At 38.2% G+C, this 21,442-nt stretch overlaps 1 protein-coding gene across 1 annotated transcript in view; it reads left to right on the forward strand.

The window, feature by feature from the left end:
* The window catches only part of LOC135105781 (beta-1 adrenergic receptor-like), a 141,419-nt gene that overhangs the window by 61,316 nt on the left and 58,661 nt on the right, over positions 1-21,442 (forward strand). The window contains exon 2 of the mRNA XM_064014259.1: positions 6,369-6,498. Within this exon, the coding sequence (XP_063870329.1) occupies positions 6,369-6,498 (130 nt within the window). The remainder of the gene's footprint in view (positions 1-6,368; positions 6,499-21,442) is intronic.

The raw sequence follows: 21,442 nt of genomic DNA on the forward strand, positions 1-21,442 counted from the left end.
CTCATGTACAATTTTCCCTGCAAATTGATCCCTTGAATCAGTAACTCAGTTTTATTTTTTTTTATATGTATTTTTAACAGTACGTGTAACGAATAAATACAAATCTAGCATTATATTAACCAAACCATTAAGTGAACCATTAATTCACATCATTACATTTTGACCAAATATGCATGATCTCCTTACTGAAGCGGACGTGTGATCGCTACATAATATCAAGGTCGGTGTTTCTTCAGTCTCTTTTTCTTCATAATTACACGCCGCGCCTTGTCCGTCACATTTCCTGCTCGAGAAGGCTGGAGAAAGTACAGTAGCTTTGTCTAAAATCTGAGAGCAGTACCCGTTGCATGTTTTGGCTTGGATTTGAAGACAGTTTGTTTGGCTTATGTCATTACGTTAGGTTAGTTAAGTCTTCATGTCACACACAACTATGCAGTCATATATCATTTCATATAATTTGAGAAGTACCCGTTGCACATTGTAGTTAGGATTTGAAGAAAATGAGTTAATTCGGTTTATGTTACGTTAGGTTAGGTTAGTTTTTGACGTCACACACAGCTAAAATGCAGTCATAGCATTCTACAAGTTTTGAGAGAAGTACCCGTTGTATGTTATAGTCAGGATTTGAGGACAATTTCTTTGGTTTACATTAGGTTGTTAGGTTAGTTCAACAAGTCACACGCACCTAAAATGCTGTCATACTATTCTATTAAATATCACCTGCATTTTATACGGAAGGAATAAGGCCTTGCCACACACTCCGCGGCTTGTTTAAAAGAATCTGTATGTACACCAAGCCTGTGATCGCCACACGGAGCGGCCCAGACAAGGCACCGCACATCCACTATATTCCCTGCCACTACAAAAGGATAGGGACAGTGTGGGCAGCTCTTCCTCTGTACCTATTGTAAAAGGCAATTAAAAAGGATAGAGCGAGGAAACTGGGGACTTCCTCCTTTGTACTTTTATTCCTTCTGGCGTGACGTGTCGCTTGGGGTACCCATCTTTAAGGCGCTCTCACCTCGAGGCACAGGCAGATCTATAGCGGGAATGTAACTTCACGACCCGCTGCTTGTTAGTTGTGCTTGGTAATGTGTCTGTTTGTTCAGTTTTTGTGATTGATATCTTTGTTACTGTCATTTGTTTTCTGTTCCTTTGTTTATTTAGAGTAGGAAGATAAAGACCTCTTAGTGTTTCTTATTTTTATTTTTTATTCCTATTTTGTGTTGAGTGTGCATAGTAGCGTGCCTGTTTCCATAGTTTTGTAATCAGTTCCTCTGTTTGTGTTATGCGTTTTCTTTTCCTTTGTCCATGCAGAGTAGCAGGATTATATACAGGCATCTTAGGATTTTCTTATTGTCTTATTTTATTTTCTGTGTTTAAATAAGTCCGAGCAAAGGCACAAGATAAAAATGTCTCCCATAATGGCACTCCCAGAAATATAACTAGAGGAGAAAAATAAAGAAAATGTTGCCCAATTCAGTTTCGAATATTTCAGCTTCATTACTGCTTCTTTGAAACAGATCAAATCTTAGGAAGAAAAAAAAAAAGGTGGAATTCCTGAATTTCCTAACAGGAGGGATGAAAGAGAGGATGATTACACTTCTGAAAACCCATCTAAATGTTTTCTGCACATTTTCTACTTTCTTAATGTGTTTTTTCTTCATATCTGCTCATAAGAAAGCAGCAGCAAGTGTGACCTTATGAATTACGTCAATCATTTCTAGACCTTGTCCTGCTCGATCTATTTATGGGGCACATTACACTAGTCTGTGCCAGAGTCACCGCCAAGCACCTGCCTCCTCAGTAACCTTTTGCAGGATCCAGACGCGAACCCTTCGTGGGGTGTCTGTCTATTCTGGGCACATCCTGCTCTCCCGGAAGGGCTATTTTTATTTATTTATTTTTTTATTCTTTTCATGTAAGACTAGCTCTGGTCTGACCGAGGAAAAATAGAAAAAAAAAAAAAGAGCCACTGAAGATCCCAGTCCCTAGAATATAATAATGGTCAGAAGACGAGTAATCATCTGCACTCACTGTTTTTGTGTTTTGTCTTTTCCCTCAGACTTAAGTCCTCTGATTTGCTCTCAAGATACTTTTCCACGTAATGTGTAATTTTGGACCTGCCTTCCAATTGTCTCCTTAAGGGTATGGCATCTTTAGTAAGTTTTTTTTTTTTTTTTATCAGTCATTGTTGTCCTTGGCCAGAGTCCCTCTCACATAAAAGAAGTCTCCTTACAAAATATGAAAGTTGATTGGTTTTCAACAGATCAGAGGACATGACACTGAAGTAAAGTGGAAAGAAGTGCAAAAGGTTACTCGGCTTCCGAGCACAACTGTACCAACCTGCATTGATTTGTGTTGAATTCTCCCAAGGTTGCCAGCGTGTAAAGATCTTATCTATTGCATTGTGAAGGCTCTTCCTTCTCTTTCTCAAGTAAAAGTCGAATCTTTTAGGGTCCATTTGGTTATTTAACCACACAGGAAACAATAGAGGCTCCAACTTAACATGGACACGGTCACCATTAGATAAAGCAAATAGGTTCTGTGAGTGGCAGATGAATTGAGCAGACTCAATAATCAGATTCTTAGTACATTTAGTTAAGAGCCATGAAAAAAAAAAAAGAAAATGTAAATTTATGGATAGGTATGATAGGTTGATATAAGTATATAATGTTTTATACAGGGACTGCCGCATGTAGGCCTACTGGCATCCTACAGCTTCTATGTTCTTAGGATCATAATTATGTTCTTATCCAAGCTGACCGCTTTACCTTCACACTGTATTCATTTGCTTGTCATTAAGAAACCTCTCCATTCAGATGAAAGTTCCTTCAGTTCCTCCTCTTTTTTTTCTCTCTCTCTTTCTCTCTCCTGATTCCACAGTATATTCTCTTAAGCGATATAACAGAAGTCCTCCATACCCTCGCATTCCTAAGCGCTTCAAGCTTTCACCGGAACTATTTTGAAATATGATAACGCACGCCACTTTAGGAAGGAGCGACAAAGGTGACTAATGCCCACTACCTTGAACTCCCGTCACACTTATTGAAGCAACATGTGATAGCGGTCAAACCTGTAGGAACAACGTAATTTTCCAACTATTGACGCATAATCATTGTTAAACTAACAGTACAATCATGAAAACACTCGTGAACACCATCGTTAAATTTCACTATAGCCTGTGAAGGACTGTCAAGATGAGATGAAGAATCACTTCAGAATACAGTCGTTATTGTGTGTGTGTGTGTGTGTGTGTGTGTGTGTGTGTGTGTGTGTGTGTGTGTGTGTGTGTGTGTGTGTGTGTGTGTGTGTTTGTGTTCCAACATTGCTTAGGTAAATGCCACTGACGTCACCACTCAACTGTCACTTGCAAATTTTATTAGAAACACACAAAGAGAGAGAGAGAGAGAGAGAGAGAGAGAGAGAGAGAGAGAGAGAGAGAGAGAGAGAGAGAGAGAGAGAGAGAGAGAGAGATTCATAAATCTTGTCTAAGCTGACTGTGGAATGCATGCGAAATTAGACCGTTCCTTTACTGGGCGTGTTTTAATTTCAGAATCTTATCTAGCAAAACGTTCGCCGAGGCTGCCAAGAAATGCAATATTGACTTTTTTCTTTCCGGCTCTGTTCCGGAGCCTTCCACGGCGTGAATGTTTATAGTGACTGCTTTATCTATACTTCCAGGGCATATGCTTTAACCTTTTGCATTAGAGAAGCAACCTTGGTAGAGTCTGGCGGTAAATTTGGCTGCAGTATCAAACTATGGTATCTGTATTTCTTAAGGTATCGAGATCTTACTCTACTTTTAACACATCCTAATAAGAAATAATAGTTTTCAATAGCTTTTTTTTTTTTTTTTCTTTTTAATTCGTGATATTTTGACAACAATCTTTCCGTATCTCGATAATTTTGACATACCCTAGTGCAACGTTGTTTTTATTGTTCTAGTGATATTTCGACAGCAATCCCGCACCCAAAGAAGCACGAACAATCATATACATGGCCTTTGAAATATAATACACGCCAAGGAGTTTCAGAATACGGGATTACGTCACAAGGTTATCGCTCCTCTGCCCACCACCACCACCGCCACCACAATAATTACGACCTTTCCGCCCATTTCTTCCGCCTGCATGTCACTCTCCTCCATCCACATTAGTCCTTTCAGTCCCCTCTAAGAAACCCGGCATATATATAATCATGGGGCTTCATTGCGGCCTGAGCAAAGGCGTAATAGCTGGTGGCGGCGTCGGAGAGTTACCCTCGTGCTGCGTCTATATATACTACACTTACAAAGGGGAACAGCGGCCGTGAGTGTTGAATGAAAGCGTCGGCACGGCTTAACGAAGAGCCAGGCGCCAGGGAAGGGCTATCACCTCACTGCCTGCGTTCAGTAAAACATTTATGAAACACTTGGGAAGGCAGTATAACGTAACTTCTTTTCTTTTTTTTTTTTATGTAAGAGGGGCACTAGCCACCGGCAACAAAAAAAGAGTGGAAAAAGGCCAATTGAAAGTGCCAGTCCCTACGGAGTTCAGTCAAAAAAATATCATCCAAAATTTGAGAAGTGTGTTGAAGGAAACAGAAGCAGGCAAGGAGTTCTAGAGTTTACCAGTAAAAGGAATGAAAGACTGAGAATACTAGTTAACTTTTATATCAAAGGAGGTGAACAGAATAGGGGTGAGAGAAAGCCTTGTGTAGAGAGGCCGCGGAAAGCAGGGGGGAGGCACGTAATTAGCAAGATCAGAAGAGCAGTTAGTGCAAAAGTAGCGATAAAAGATAGTAAGAGATGTAATATTCTTTGACGGGTTTAGCATGTAATAGTTAGGGAAAAAACGGACATATTAAAAAAAATCATAAATGGACAATTAGAGTGATAACAGGTCAGGGATGTCAAAATGAAGGCATGGTAGACAGAAAATAGGGTTTAGATATGTTGGTAATTTTATTTGAGTGGCCTGGAAAAGACGGGCAAGAGGAAGGCTAGGAGAGGTCTTTTGGCTTAAAAGATGTTGATAATGATGAAAAGTAAGAATACATAGAGGAGGAGGAGGAAGAGAAGGAGGAAGAGGAAGAGGAGAAGGAGGAGGAAAAGAATAAGAACAAAAATGAGAACAAGAAAGGAAGGATTAGAGGAAGGGGGTAATGATGATTGTGATAAAAAATAACGCCTAAGTGTATGACAAATCCTAGAATTGTTACATAAGTATTGAATTTTTCAAACTACCATTCGTTTCCTAAGATGTTAAGATCAAAAGAGAAGATGAATGTGCCAAGTATATTCCGTTCCTGGACGCCACACATCAAAGGAATTGTGGAGTGTTAAGTCAGCATTACACTTAATAATCACTTGGTACTTGAGATCAAACCTCACTTGGATTATTAAGGGCCATTTTAGTTCCTCTATCACAAGAAGAGTGTAAATCTGTTAAAGACTCACTACAAAGAAGAGTGACTAAAAAGATACAAGGGATAAGGAGTATTTCTTACGAAAGGAGATTGAAGCTTTTAAATATTTAGGTTAATCAAGATAGAAGTCTTTAAGTGATATGAGGAATATAACTAGAGTAACATAAGCATATTCTCAGGATAGCACAAGAAATAACTGGTTTAAGTTTAATAAAATTAGATAAAAAAAATAGAAAGAAACCGTTTTTTTTTAAATAGAGTGGTAGATGAATGGAAAAGACACAGTAAAGAGATTGTTAGTGCCGAGTTATTATAGAGCTTTAAAAGATTATACAAATCTATGGATGACGACAGTAGATGGAAATAGGCAGATATATTTTGTATAGGGACTGCAACGTGTAGACCTCACAGCTTCTTCCAGCTTCCCTTATTTTCTTATGTTTCTATGACGATAAAGTACATCTGAACAGAAAGAGGCAATTTCATGTGTTTGTAACCTAATCTTCCTCTTAGCGTGTCATGTGTTCTTTACTGTACGGATGAACTCTGCAAACAATGTGATAGTAATGTTATCTTAATGCTCCACTTGCTACTCGTCCCTCTCGTGTCTCTTATCTCATGGCAGCGTTATCTACATGCAGGACTGAACACGCTGCCGCCAGACGACTCGCGAAGAGAAGAGAGTGAGCGTGGTCAAAAACTGGTCACCTTGCCAACGACAAAACAACGTACACTTCTTTCTAAATTTTACTCAAGTTACCTCCATCCACCAAGATTTCTCCATGAAAATTTTACGCGAAAAAAAAAAAAAAAAATCTCCTTATAACAAACTTTGCAGATGTATACTAACTGAATTTATCGTGTAGGGGTGTCCCCAGCAGCCAAGAACGTTGTGCTTCTCTGTCATTTCTGCCACGCACTAATCACGACTAATGCCATGCCTCTCTTTATCATTCCAGATGTTAGCGTACTGGTGACGGCGGCGCTCCTGGCGGTGTTGGTGTTGGTGTTTGTTTTCGGAACTGTCGCCAACTCCTTAGTCTTCCTGGTGTTCTACCGCAGACCTTCCCTCAGGTCTCTCTCCAACAGGTAGGCCGGTGTTCGTGTTACCTCTCGCCCTCCCCCACAGAAATAAGATAATTCACCCTCAACTATTATCTTATCAAATGTTATGTTATTGATTTCAGCAGCTTTAGTGTGAGAAACATTCTTTTTAGGAGAACCTTCATTATTTCGTAGCTTCGATTTAACTGGAGTTCAGATAACAGCATCTAAGACACGTCTTTTCTTTGGTGGATACAAAGGACGCGTCTTAGGACTTTCATTTTCCCTGTCGCTCTGCTCCGTGCAGCCATTCCTGTGCGGGGTGAGGCACCTCGGTCTGACGTGCTGGTGAAAGAGGACGCCACACAATTTAAGGTATAGATCTTCTGTGCAGGGAACACGCCTTTATGCTGTCGTGGTCTTATGTAACAGGCGTGTTTTCACCTCCTGCTTTCCATCACGACCCTGACGCTGTTGATACGCCCCTCCCACGCCTCCCCCACAGCCTCAATATGTCTGTCAAGCACGGACACGCAACTCACACTGGGATTCCACGCAATCTTTTTACAACTAAAGATAAAATTTTATTTTTCGCAAAGGAATCTCTATGACAGACAAAATTTCTGCCCGACAATAGAAAGCTCATCGGTATAGCAGTGAAGGTGTCCTCGTCCCGCCCCTCACCATCACCGCGGCCTTCGCCTCCACATCCTAATAACGTCAGGTGGAAATGACGGAAATTCTTCTCAACTTTTTCTTCTTTTCTCCTGAGTGCTGACAGTTTTTCTCTGTCACCTTGATGGACATTGGTCATCTTGTACATTTGCCTGCTATCTACTTGCTGGTATTTTTTTCATCTTCCCTTCCCTTTGTGTTATCGTTCTGTTCTATTAATGTATTTTCTCTCTCCGAAATTTCTGTTTTCAGAAATACACCAGTTTTGTAAAATTCCCTTTCTCCAAACACTTGACCAATTTCCTGAGTTGAGCAGCGTTGCGTGGAGCAACATGTGAGGACGTGGGAGGGACAAGAGAGCGTGGGAGGGCGTGATGTGTGCAGGGCGTGTAGCGAGTGGCGGCGCTACACTAATGATGACACTAATGATGCCAATCCAGGGCTCTGAGTTAACTTGTGTATGAGTGTGTGCGTATGTGTGTTATATATATATATATATATATATATATATATATATATATATATATATATATATATATATATATATGAGCTCAGAGCTCATAGTGACCGATCTTTGGGTAAGACCGAAACCACTGACACACCACACCACACCACCACACACCGGAACAGCGAGGTCACAACACCTCGGGTTACATCCCATACCTACTTGCTGCTAGGTGAACAGGGGCTACACATTAAGAAGCTCGCCCATTTGCCTCGCCGCTCCCGGGATTCGAACCCGGGCCTTCTTGGTTGTGAGCTGAGCGTGCTAACCACTACACTACGCGGTGTGTGTGTGTGTGTGTGTGTGTGTGTGTGTGTGTAGAGACAGAGAGAGAGAGAGAGAGAGAGAGAGAGAGAGAGAACGCACGAACGAAAGAACGTACGAACGAACGAAGGAACGAATGAATGAACGGATGAATGAATGAATGAATGAATGTTAAGGCTTCAGGGCAGGAACGCACTTGATAAGCATTGCTCACAGCAGGCTGCAATGCCACGGGTGATGCAAAAATGTAATTGTGGAGAGAGTTGAGATAAGTGGGCTGAAACATGAGCAGCGAACTGTAAGTGTATTTATGAGAAGGAAATATTATAGTAATGACTACGTTCTTGAGTGGCCTTGGTGGTGTTTACATTATCATACGAAACAAAATTAAATACTGCTGAAAAAAATGTAATTATATACTTAAGACATAAAAAACTCGGGTTACGCAGTGACAATAAGGCCTTGAAATGTATGTCGGTTTCAGAAGAGAAAGGAGAAAGTTGGTGCCGAAGGAAAAATCATTCAGAAAAGAACAGAAATATAAGCACGAAGAATAAGGGAACTATAGGTCCATTAATGAATGAGTATTTTTTAACTATCTTCACCCAGGCAAACATGCAGGATATGCCGAATAGTGAACAGATGTTTAGAGCAGATGAGAATGAGAAGCTGACAGATATTACCATAACTTAAGGAGATAGTGGAACATGAGATAGATAGGCTAAAAAAGTTCAAGACACCAGGACCAGATGAAATATATCCCAGAGTACTTAAGGAATGCAAAGAGGTTATTAGTGAGCCGTTAGTTTCTGTCTTTAGGAAATCACTTGAGTCATGTGAGGTACCAGTAATGTGGAGGCAGGCTAATGTAGTACCCATCTTTAAGAAAGGATGTAAAACTTTAACGTCTAATTATAGACCTGTCAGCTTAACTTCTGTTGTAGGTAAAATAATGGAGTCAATAATAGCGAAGAACATGAGGGAGCATTTAGACAATCATAACTTGATAATTATCATCAGTCACAGCATGGCTTTACGAAGGGGAAGTCTTGCCTGACGAACTTGTTAAGTTTTTACAGTAAAGTGTACGAGGCAGCAGATAATGGTGATAGTTATGACACCTTATATCTGGACTTTAGTAAAGCGTTTGACGAGGTACCCCGTCAGAGATTCCTGAGAAAAGTTAGGGCACAGGGGATAGATGGAAAGGTGTTAGGTCGGATCATGGCTAAGCTACAGGCGACAGAGAGTTGTAATAAATGGCTCTAAATCCGAGTAGGGTCGTGTAATTAGTGGGGTGTCACAAGGATCAGTATTAGGGCCATTGTTGTTTTTTAATATATATCAATAAATTGGATAGTAAAATTAGCAGTGATGTTACTAAATTTGCGGATGACACAAAGATAGGTAGATTAATTAGATCAGAATCGGATGCCATCGCCTTGCAGGAAGATTTAGATAGGATGAACGAATGGACGGACAGATGGCAAATGCATTTTAATATCAACAAATACAAAGTACACAGTAGGTACACAATAAACAACGAAACTGGTTGGTTCAAGGTACAAGAAATATTTAGAAGTTATAGTTTGCTCTGAACTCCGTCTAGGAAAGCAATGCATAGAGGCCTGAAACAGGGCAAATAGGGTATTAGATTTAATTTTTAGGAGTGTTAAAATTAGAAGGTCCGAAGTAATATCAAAGTTATACTTGGCGCTGGTCAGACCTCATCTAGACTACGCTGTGCAGTTCTGGTCCCCACATTACAGGAACGATATAGGTCTATTAGAATCAGTACAAAGGGGAATGACTAAAAGGATACAAGGAATGAGTAGTATTCCTTACGAGACGAGATTGAAACTGTTAAATTTACATCCTTTAGAGAGGCCTAGATTAAGAGGGGACCTGATAGAAGTCTTTAAGTGGTATAAGGATAATAACAAGGGGGTCGTAAGCAAAATTCTTAGGATCAGCAACCAGGACAGAACAAGAAATACCGGGTTCAAACTTGAAACATTTAGGTTTAAGAAAGAGATAGGAAGAAATTAGTTCTCAAATAGAGTGGTAGATGAATGGAACGTACTCAGTAATCAAATTGTTAGTGCTAAGACATTAGGGAGCTTTAAGAGAAGACTGGACGGATTTATGGATGGGGATGATAGGTGGAAATAGGTAGGTATATTTCATACAGGGAGTGCCACGTGTAAGCCCGGTGGCTTCTTGCAGCTTCCTTTATTTCTTATGTTCTTTTGTTCGAAGTTACTTTCCAATGCTTTAAGACTCTAAGTGTTAATAAAAATGACAAACCAATGAACTCTGACTTCATGATAGCAGTTAAGAAAGAGCAAGCAAGAGAAACGCTTATAGAAAAAAAAAAATATTTACAAGTAATATTTTGCATTAACAAAAAAAGGAATATACATATTAGAAAATTAAAGCTAAGTTGGCAGTTAAATGAACTTTTAACACAAGCACATATGACAGGAGAGAAGAAAAAGAAGTCTGAGAGATTTAAAAAAGGAAAAGAAAACATAAAAAAAAGTTATTCAATAAAAACCGATAAATAGCATTAAACGAAGGCAGAGGTGATACGGACTCTTTAATTAATATTTTTGATTAATCATAAAATCATTCTTTTCACTACTTTAATTTACTGGTCCTAAGTAAACTTGAAGACTGGAATCATTCCTGACCAGCCTTCATGAGTTACACAAATTTAAGTTAATTTTCAAAAGACCGCACGATTTCAGACTCGGCTCAAATTCGGTTAAGTTTAGGATACAATAAAGTTATGTGAAGAAAGTCAAAGGTTATGATTAATTAAAGAGTCTGTATTTCTTTAATTAATACCTGAATTTTTTTTCCAATGCACTAATAATAGGCTCACCGATTCTTTCTTCAGACCAGACATCACGTGACTCTACAGCGAATTGATTATCTTATGTTTCTTGTTTTGAGAGCTACGTAAGTGTGCTAGCGCTGACACGCACACTGCATATACACACGCACATAGACCCAGCCCCGTCCCTCAACACACACACACACACACACACACACACAGGCATTTCAAAGAGAATTATGGCACTGAAAGTCCTGTTACGCTTTTGTTACCTAATATAGACATTTCTTTATCTCTGAGTCGTGGTGGCATTCTTGCTTGCGTTCATCTCAGTTATGCCACATGAGACAATTACAGAAGGTTTAGTGAATGTACCGAGGCACGTTACTTTAAGCCCCCGCACACCATTCTGAGTGAGCTTGGTAGTGTTTTGTTCTATGAAGTGCTATTGGCTGTTGGCGGTAACTCTGGTGACGGTGGACTTCTTTATTCAGTTGACCCGGTTTAGGCAGCGCGCCATCCTCACAGCATGCCAAACGTTCGTGTTCCTCCATGTCTAACCACGCTGAGTCACTTCATGAATAAAACAGTGTGTGTACCGGAAGGAGTCAGGTTGTTAAGGTGTCATATTTACTCTGCTCTCACATGTAGTGATGGTGACTTGCTGCTAATGGCCTTCACTCCAGTCATGTACGTATGTATGGTGCCTTTTTCAGCACTTTGAATACAATAATTTTGTCTTACGATTCATATTAGATTAAGAAACAATACCAACCGTTCATAAGTCCTTGGGGAAACCCTAAATGGTTATACTAATGCCAGTATCATCTAAAGCCACAAGAGCCTTAGGATCTAAAGTCATAAATACTTTAGAATCGATTAAAAGAGAAGAGTATATATGCAAATAAATGAATGAATAAAAGTTGAATAGAGTAACGATGATGAATCAGGTTTGCAGTGCACGTGGCGATCACAAGGAAGGAAGAGCAATAAATTTTGAGGACCTACTTTGTGTATTTATTTACTTTATTTTTTTTTCGGCTCACATAACTTACTTTTTGGGAGCGGCATGCTCAGCGAGCATTTTTTTTTCCAAGTTTTTATACCCTTGAACAGACTCATTGATGAGTAGAAAGGGAGGAAAAAAAAAAAAGGGTAGTGTCGCTCTCATTGATGAATAAAAGAAGTAAGTATAAAGCAGTGTGTGTGTGTGTGTGTGTGTGTGTGTTACCTATCCTGTTAAGTACAGTATCCACAAGATATGCTAAGAGTATCTTTGCATTTATCTTGCCTCTAGATCTCTAGATCCGTTTTCATTAAGTCACGTCATTTATTCAAGGATATTGTCTTGGCTTTTACGTAAAGGTGAAAAAAAAAAAAAAACACACGTACGCCATATAAATTATTCCATATACCATTACTTCTGTCTGGGTGGATACATTACCTAAACATCTGTATTCCTTCCTCATTTATATTCATGATCTCTTGTTCTTGTCGCCATCTCTCACCGAAAGAACCTTTCAGACTGTCTCGATTCCGGTTTTCTTATATCTTTCAGCTCTGGAATTAGGTCTTTTGTTTCTGTCACAGGAACTGAATCTCTCTCTCTCTCTCTCTCTCTCTCTCTCTCTCTCTCTCTCTCTCTCTCTCTCTCTCTCTCTCTCTCTCTGATTATGTCTTATTTTTCATATCTTCAGTGGCCCTTATTGTATTTCTTAAGGAATGTTCGCTTACACACACACACACACACACACACACACACACACACACACACACACACGTTTCCATTATATTACATTAAATGTATTTACATATACAGTATAAACTTATCACCTTGTATCCTCTTTTTTTTTCTTATTATGTCCTAGAACCTAACTAAGTACAGGATTGTTTCTTCACACATTCACACATACGCTACAGAACACAGTGCGGTTTGCTTGTAGATTACATTCACATTTCCTCCGAGAAGTTCACTGGATCTACATAAAAGTGTAGGAATCTACAGAAAGATTCGATAAATCTCTGAAAAGTGTTTATCTACTGAAGACATATTCATTTATATAGCATACTGAAGATTTTGATAGTCAACTACAAAATCTAATTATCTGGCGAAGAAGAAAAAATAAATAAATTCTGCTAAATGTATGTGCAGTTTATTTTGCATTTACATCACTTCCTAGTTTTCTGGTTTCAGTTAATTCCCTGGAAGTGGGCTTTTCATTACACAGTGATCTCCATTTACTGAAATTCAGCTCCTTTCTGTAATGCTCTGTGTCCTCGGCCCTCGGTTTGGCAGGTGAAAGCATCAACGTGAATTCAGTGGCCAGCTTTGCTAAAGGCTGTGTGGTGTAGCCATTGTAAAGGTCCCTAATTTAATTTTCCCTTCCAGTATGAATGTTTGATCTCCACTTATTCTAATATTCTTCCCCTCGCTTACGTCACGTGAAAGCAATCAACGGGAATCTTATGGCCAGTTTTGCTTAAGATTATGTTGTATATTCACTGTATAAAGACCTCTAGTTTATTTTTTTTCTCTCCAGTATAAATATTTATTTTTCAGCTATTCTAATATTCTCTCTTCGCTTGAGTCACGTAAAAGCATTTCCGTGTATCTAATGGCCAGTTTTGCTTCAGGTTCCGTGGTATACTTATTGCAAAGGTCTCTTGTTAAATTTTCTCTTCCTAAATGTTTGGCCTTCACTCATTCTAATATTCTCTCCTTGCTCATACTTCTTGCCATCTTCTGCTTGAGATGTTTTTCCGTCGTAACAACATCGTTCAAGCTTCAAATGAGATTTATTCTCCATCACTTAATTTCTCACTTCGTGAGTCAAGTTTTCAAGCCTATTAATAATAAAATCACCCACTTATTTTCTCGCTTCTGTGATCAACTTTTCGAGCCTCGTCAACTTAACATAATCTGTCACCCCTTTATAATGTGACCACAAATGTACCGTTACTTATCAGCATTTTTCACACACATTTTCAGTAACAGATGCTTCGTGGCTTTACGTGTCTTTGTAATTACATATACTACCAACCACAAGACATCTGCACATCTTTCTTCATAAATTCAAAGCACAAGAACAGAATAGTAAGGCTGCAAAAGGCCGGGTGACCTACACAAGGCAGTTCCTGACCACTCACGCCTTGCCATCTGTCACTGTCATTCCTTCATTTATATAACCCTCGGGTATTATGGAAATAGCCTTCTCCTCCTAATTTTGACACAATAACTGTTTATTTCTGGGCAAAATATGATATTTTTTTTTAATCGTGTTCTACGCAGTGAGACGATCAGTCGTGAAACTGAAGAAAATTATGTCATTTCAATATTACCCTAATCTCCCCTTGAAACTATCCTATGTCCGTTCACTTACCACGCTTATATTAGGTTTGTTCCACTACTTCACTGCCACGTTAGCCTCCTGAACACCCTCATCTTGCCATCAGTCATCGTCATTCATACATCTATACTGCCTCTTCTTGAAGCTGTCTGATGTACGTGCACTTACAACGTTCTTGCTAAGTCTGTTTCACTCGCTCACTGCCTCATTAGCCTCCAAAACCCAGAAGTATGTCGTCTATTTCTGTCTACACACTTTCAAAATCCTGTTCTTGAAATTTCTCTTTCCTCCTTTCACTCTCGATTTTTGCCACATTCTATTGCTGTGCCTTGCGAATTTTCTACCTCCACCTGTTCCAATTCCGTCAAAAAGATAAATATATTTTTTTTCTCTCGTTCTGCCGTGCTACTACTCTTTTTCTTTTCTTTTTACTGTGACCACTTTTTTCGTGTTTCAGTAAGGCTCTATTCTCTTTACTCACATCTTGTTTGCTTGGATCTTGTTCATTTTTCTTTGTGATTATTTAACTTTGTACACATCACAATTTTATCAATCACGAGACTGCTTTTAAAAGACATCTAAAATTTAACGTGTGTGTGTATGTCTGTGTGTTTGTGTGTGTGTGTGTGTGTGTGTGTGTGTGTGTGTGTGTGTGTGTGTGTGTGTGTGTGTGTGTGTGTGTTTGCAAGGCATGAATGACAACATATGATTACTCCAACAACCGTATTTTAAGACGAAATGTCGGACACGAAATCGCACACCACACTGGAATCCTGCTATTGTCGCCACACACACACACACACACACACACACACACACACACACACACACACACACACACAATAAAATGAATACAAGACAAAAAAAATGTAACACGAGAACCACCCCCCTTATTGATCACTGCACTGAGAGAGAGAGAGAGAGAGAGAGAGAGAGAGAGAGAGAGAGAGAGAGAGAGAGAGAGAGAGAGAGAGAGAGACTGTACCTCGGTCCCCTCGGTCGCAGTTTCTTTCCCCAGCCGCTGGTAACACAGATGAATCCTTACTGAGACTCGTATTCGTCGTAGAAATTATATTCACTATGAGATTAATCACTTGAATTGCTTGCTTACGTACTTAACATAGATTTGTAAACCCCAAACACTACAGTTCCCTCAGCAGATGAGGTGTGGAGAGACTTAAGGATATCATCGGAAAAAAAAAAAAAATCACAAGAAGAAAATTACCGTCTCTGCTGGAATCCGAAGCACAATTAATGACAAATGAGTTTAACACATTTACTACGTTCAGAGATTATTTACAGGCATGAAAATGGATATGACAGTGAGTTTCCGAACCGTATGTGACTATTTTCAGTTCCTTTCATTACCTTCATCTGACCAGTGAATAGTGCACGCCAGACACGAAACACAAGCAGCAGAACCCCACACACACACACACACTACACCATGGCTTGTGAATGGTGTGTGTGTGTGTGTGTGTGTGTGTGTGTGTGTGTGTGTGTGTTCCTGGTGTCCATGGATTAAGGCTGGGGTTCGCATGCTAGCACTAAGGCGTGAATGCATGAGACCGTGACTGGTGTAGGCGGACAGTCAGTCAATGGACAAGTCAGACAACAAGAGGGTTAATACATCAGTTATTCTGTTTGTCTGATGTGGAAAAATATTTTGGACCTTAAAGATCTGAATGTTAATAAAAAAGTTCAATGCTTGCGCTTAAGATACCTCAAGGTTTTATATCCTTACGGCGTCTATAGTTTTGTTTTTCTCCTTTAACTTACAATGTGTGATTTCCTATATGCAGCATGCCTCTCCATGTGACATACCTAACTCATGAGTGGGGTTATGAAGCCACGCTTTCTGAATATCTCTTGTGAAGTGCAAAATCTGAGATGAAGCAGGAGACATCTAAGTTGAAATGTGTGAAGCTTTTTGTCTTTAATGAAGTGTGAAATGAGACATGCAGCGTTTGAAGAATTTGGTCCGTCGTGGTGTGAATATTGCATTCTTTGTAAAGTTTAACATTTAATTATTATTATTATTACTATTGTCTTTTTGGTATCCAACAGATTTATTCTGACACGCACGCACGCACGCACGCACGCACGCACGCACGCGCGCACACACACACACACACACACACACACACACACACACACACACACACTACAAAGCTTTAGAAATCCAACAACAGTAAGCCTGGGTGATGGCTGCTCTATCAAGCCTCAGCACGGTGAGTGGTGAGCCGTGCACCACGCCTCTATGCAACTATAACGCCTCCACGCTCACTCGTAGGTAAACAGAGATCATTTATTTTTCCACCATGTATCACCAGTCGTGAGGTGTGTGTGTGTTGTAATTTCCTTGGTATTCCATAGCGTTTGTCCGTTAAGAATGAAATTACTCCATTGTTATAGCCATGCTTGTGGTTTATATTGAGATTTTAACACACACACACACACACACACACACACACACACACACACACACACACACACACACACACACGGTTCATCGCATGTTATTCCTTACATTTTGCATATATGAACACAAGGTGGTAGTAGAGATGCCGCTGCAGAATAGTAGGGGAAGAAGCGCCAGTCTCTCCATTGCAGTGCTTGTATTCTCGTGGACTCATCCTGACAGACACTTGTGGTAGCGTGTGCCTTAACAGAAACAATTACAAACGCCGTATATTACCAGTTTACAAGATCCTTTTGGTCAAAGTAAGACGGCAAGCTTGAATGTGGTCATGTCAAGAAAAACAAAAGACAAGAAGGAAGAAGTGAACGATGCCTAGAAGAAAATGTTGTGCATACCGAGAGCATTAAACTTGGTTATGCGCGCTGTATATCTGCAGTAGTGCGTAAAAGAAAAGATTGTGAAACGAAGGACAAATCCAAGACTATTTCAAGCTGGGCTGAGGAGGTGGAGGAAACAGAAGAATAGGGACTGGATGTTATTGCCCCTCACAGTGACAGCTTCCTTGACGTAATTAGTCATTTTGCTAACTGCATGCCACCCTCCTATGATTTCGGTATTCTTCTTCCTATTATTCTCTTTATCTTACTAGTGCCTGTTTGTGTGTGCACCAGCCATGGTGCACACACAAACTCTCTCAAATGAGAGAGAGAGAGAGAGAGAGAGAGAGAGAGAGAGAGAGAGAGAGAGAGAGAGAGAGAGAGAGAGAGAGAGAGAGAGAGAGAGAGAGGGGATGAGTGATGAGTGATGAGAAAATTATCCTCATAATAATGATGATGATGATGATGATGATGATGATGATGATGATGATGATGATGATGATGATGATGATGATGATGATAATAATAATAATAATAATAATAATAATAATAATAATAATAATAATAATAATAATAATAATAATAATAATAATAATAATAATAGTAATAATAATAACAACAACAGGAAGAGAGGAAATAGTAAAAGTTTTATGAGTTTTCCATGAAGAATAATGCTATAGATTCTTAAAAGTCATATATATATATATATATATATATATATATATATATATATATATATATATATATATATATATATATATATATATATATATATATATATATATATATATATATATATATATATATATATATATATATATATATATATATATATATATATGCTTCCAGACTGAGGGACAGAACCTATATTATTTTAAACCGATCGTTACGATGTGAAAGAATGCTGCGAGCTCACAAAACAGAATCGTACTCTCAAACCTATTCGAGTTTCAACTTGACTATTTGTAACGTCCAGATTAAAGCTTTTGTGGTTTTCAAGGATAATAACAGTGATAGTTTGAAGAGGGTATTGTCACTGGGAAAAACACATTCATGAGAATCAATCCGACTAATCATTTCTGTGGCCTTGGGGGAGGCTTTGCGAGAGACCGTAGTGGCTGTGAGCCTTTGCTGCGAGACCCAGACGTGAACACTGATTCGGTTCTGTTGACGTTCCTGTACTTGTCATCATAAAGCTTTTTTTTTTAATTTTTTTTCTTGCTTTCTTTTTTTTTTTTTTTTCTTCTTCTTCTTTCTTTCTTTTGGCCTTCAAAATTATTACAAAGTTATGGCACAAGGAGTAACTGTATAGGGGAAAAACCCTGTGCAGTCGTAAATCATGGTATAATGAATACGTATGTGCAAATTTATTTATAATATGAAAATCACTGACATATGCTAGTCATCCACATCTGGCCTGAACTTCACCAACTTCAGTGTGGCTAGCCGAGTCTGTTCTGAGTGATGGTAGGCTACTTCATGCAAGACAAAACTGACCGTGTGTGTGTGTGTGTGTGTGTGTGTGTGTGTGTGTGTGTGTTCCTTTACAATAAATCTGAAGGAAAAGAGGGACTGCACTTAGGTCTACAAAGTCAATGATTTATGAATAAGCAAACTTTGAATGTTCCTTAGATGGAAAATACAATTCTTCATTAACAGTTAATGTATTATTAACATTATCAGCATATGGAATCTAACCTTGGAAATAATAAAATTAATTAGGCTACCATTCTTGTAGTACCTAGCACGTACAAAGCCTACCTTGAAGCTATCGTAAAGAAGACATCTTATAATCTTCCCGTTCTATAACACACTAAAATAATTTCGTTACTGCTTTACTAATACAACTCCGTAATATTCTGATGTTATTAATATAATTCACAGTGCTTTGAGGATTGCATCATTTTATCTTATTTCAAGGATGATGAAGGACAACAGTAATTTCAAAATCCAAGCCTATCGTAAAAATTATTACTGAAAAATGACGATAAATGAACTGGCGACTTTGTGACAATGTCTTTCTTTCATTATGGGCTGCAATTTCGTTTATTATTGTTAACTATTGCTTTAAAGTATTTCGGGGCAAAATCTCATAATAATCATAGCAATGAGAGATATCACGAAGTTATATTTTTTGTTTATCTTTTCTATTACTTTTGTCCACAGTTTCTTCCATTTTATATGCACACACGACACGAGTGCCCACTCATGCACACATTCTTCAATCCACACTTCTCAGAGAGAGAGAGAGAGAGAGAGAGAGAGAGAGAGAGAGAGAGAGAGAGAGAGAGAGAAATTATTTGTTTGATGTTACGACTTACGACACCCAGCAGTGCGTATTCCTTCCTCATTATTATTAGTATCAGTTCCTGCTGAGTGCACCACACCACAGTCTCTAAAAAGAAAATTATAAATGGCCATCATAAGTTGAACGAGAAGGCAGATTCAAACACATACCCATAAGTCCAGCGGCGCACATCTTGAGAGAACAACCACTTCCCATCACTTCCAATTCCAGACTGTTGTATTCATCTCTATTCTCTAATATTATTATAGACTGGTTGTGAATATTGTTCTTTAAGGCTTTGTTTATCTTTCTACTTTTAACAGCTTCCAGCAGAGTTTTTAAGTGTATTTTCATGATCCCAGTGAACAGAATGCATAGGAATCCTATACCACACCTATACCACACCTATACACTGTTTATTGTGCTGAGTAACATCAGCTTTGTGAAGCTTAAACTTACTCATTAAAACAATAACAATAAGAAAACAAGTTAATAACGTTAAAAATCTAATTATAACAGTTGTTTTTAAGTAATTATTTGTTGGCTTCGAAAAAAAAATAATAAAAAAAAAAAAAAAAAAAAAAAAAAAAATATATATATATATATATATATATATATATATATATATATATATATATATATATATATATATATATATATATATATATATATATATATATATATCAATTGGATAAATCTTACATAAATGTGATAAAAAAGAGAGTTCAAGGCAAGAACTTGAGATATCTCACTGAAAACCTCGGTTACAGATTTATCGTTTGATTAATTTATCACTGACATTCAAAATAGTAAATTTATTATTATTATTATTATTATTATTATTATTATTATTATTATTATTATTATTATTATTATTATTATTATAATAATAATTATTATTATTATTATTATTATTATTATTGTTATTATTATTATTATATTATTATCGTCATCATCATTATCACCATCATCATCATCATCATTATTCATGTTGATTTAATATTTCTATATCCTGCATTCAGATAATTAAGAAATAAGTCGACAAGATTCACGCCCGTGAGTAATAAAAAGGAACTGAAGAAAGGAGACGAAAAAACACCTATGTACCATCTATGTCATTTACATTCAAGTGGTTTGGGATCCCCGGGAGTCGCTTGACTTTCTTTTATTTTTCATGAGATGGAAATGCAAATAAGAAAACCTAATTACTCCGCAAGTGGGGAAATTAAGAATGCTCCAAATACGCTAATGATTTAATTGTAGATGGTGGTTTAATGAGGGTTTCAAGATCTTATTTTATAAATTTTTAGTAATCAAAATTAAGAAAAGCAAAAGTCATTCGTAATTTAAAACATAAATCAGAGTTAGGCAGTGATTAATCTCACATAAAAATTGCTTTGTAATAATTACGCTATGCTTCTTTTCTTCTCTTCTTCCTCATTTTGTTCCAAAAATCTTTCAAACGTATTTAAATTATTTTCTGGGTTTCTTAGTTAGTTTCTTAGTTGCCCTATAAAATAACATAGATAGATATCTGTTCAATCTGCCTAATGTTCTGTAGTTCGGGAACCGTTTGCTCAATTCCTCCTCTGTGTGCTGAGTGAACCGCGTGTCGTGCTTATGTTTAGTAGCCGTGGAATTAGAGCCTTTTTTTCTGTGTGTATTGTTTATATTATGGTTTTCTAATGATGAGAGACGTTTCAGCTATACCACAATGGTACAAGTTAATACAAAATCAGGAAGCTTCGACGTCTTTGCTACTTCCAACAAACTCCAGTGAAAGTTCTTTGGGGTTTTCATAGTTGGGGTTGTGTTGATACTGTTATAAGAATTCTGCATTGTAAATGGTAAAAACAGCTATTAGAATCTGATAAATCGTTTCAATGGTCTTTGAGAATAGTCCTGACAGTCTAAAGCGTTTATAATTTGGAGTTAAATTCCTCCCCTCATCGGTTTTCTATTTTTTTTTTTTTTACCGTGAATTCTCTCTCTCTCTCTCTCTCTCTCTCTCTCTCTCTCTCTCTCTCTCTCTCTCTCTCTCTCTCTCTCTCTCTCTCTCTCTCTCTCTCTCTCTCTCTCTCTCTCTCTCTCTCTCTCTCTCTCTCTCTCTCTCTCTCTCTCTCTCTCTCTCTCTCTCTCTCTCTCTCTCTCTCTCTCTCTCTCTCTCTCTCTCTCTCTCTCTCTCTCTCTCTCTCTCTCTCTCTCTCTCTCTCTCTCTCTCTCTCTCTCTCTCTCTCTCTCTCTCTCTCTCTCTCTCTCTCTCTCTCTCTCTC

Source organism: Scylla paramamosain, chromosome 12, assembly GCF_035594125.1.
Source record: "Scylla paramamosain isolate STU-SP2022 chromosome 12, ASM3559412v1, whole genome shotgun sequence".
Taxonomy (NCBI): Eukaryota; Metazoa; Arthropoda; class Malacostraca; order Decapoda; family Portunidae; genus Scylla; species Scylla paramamosain.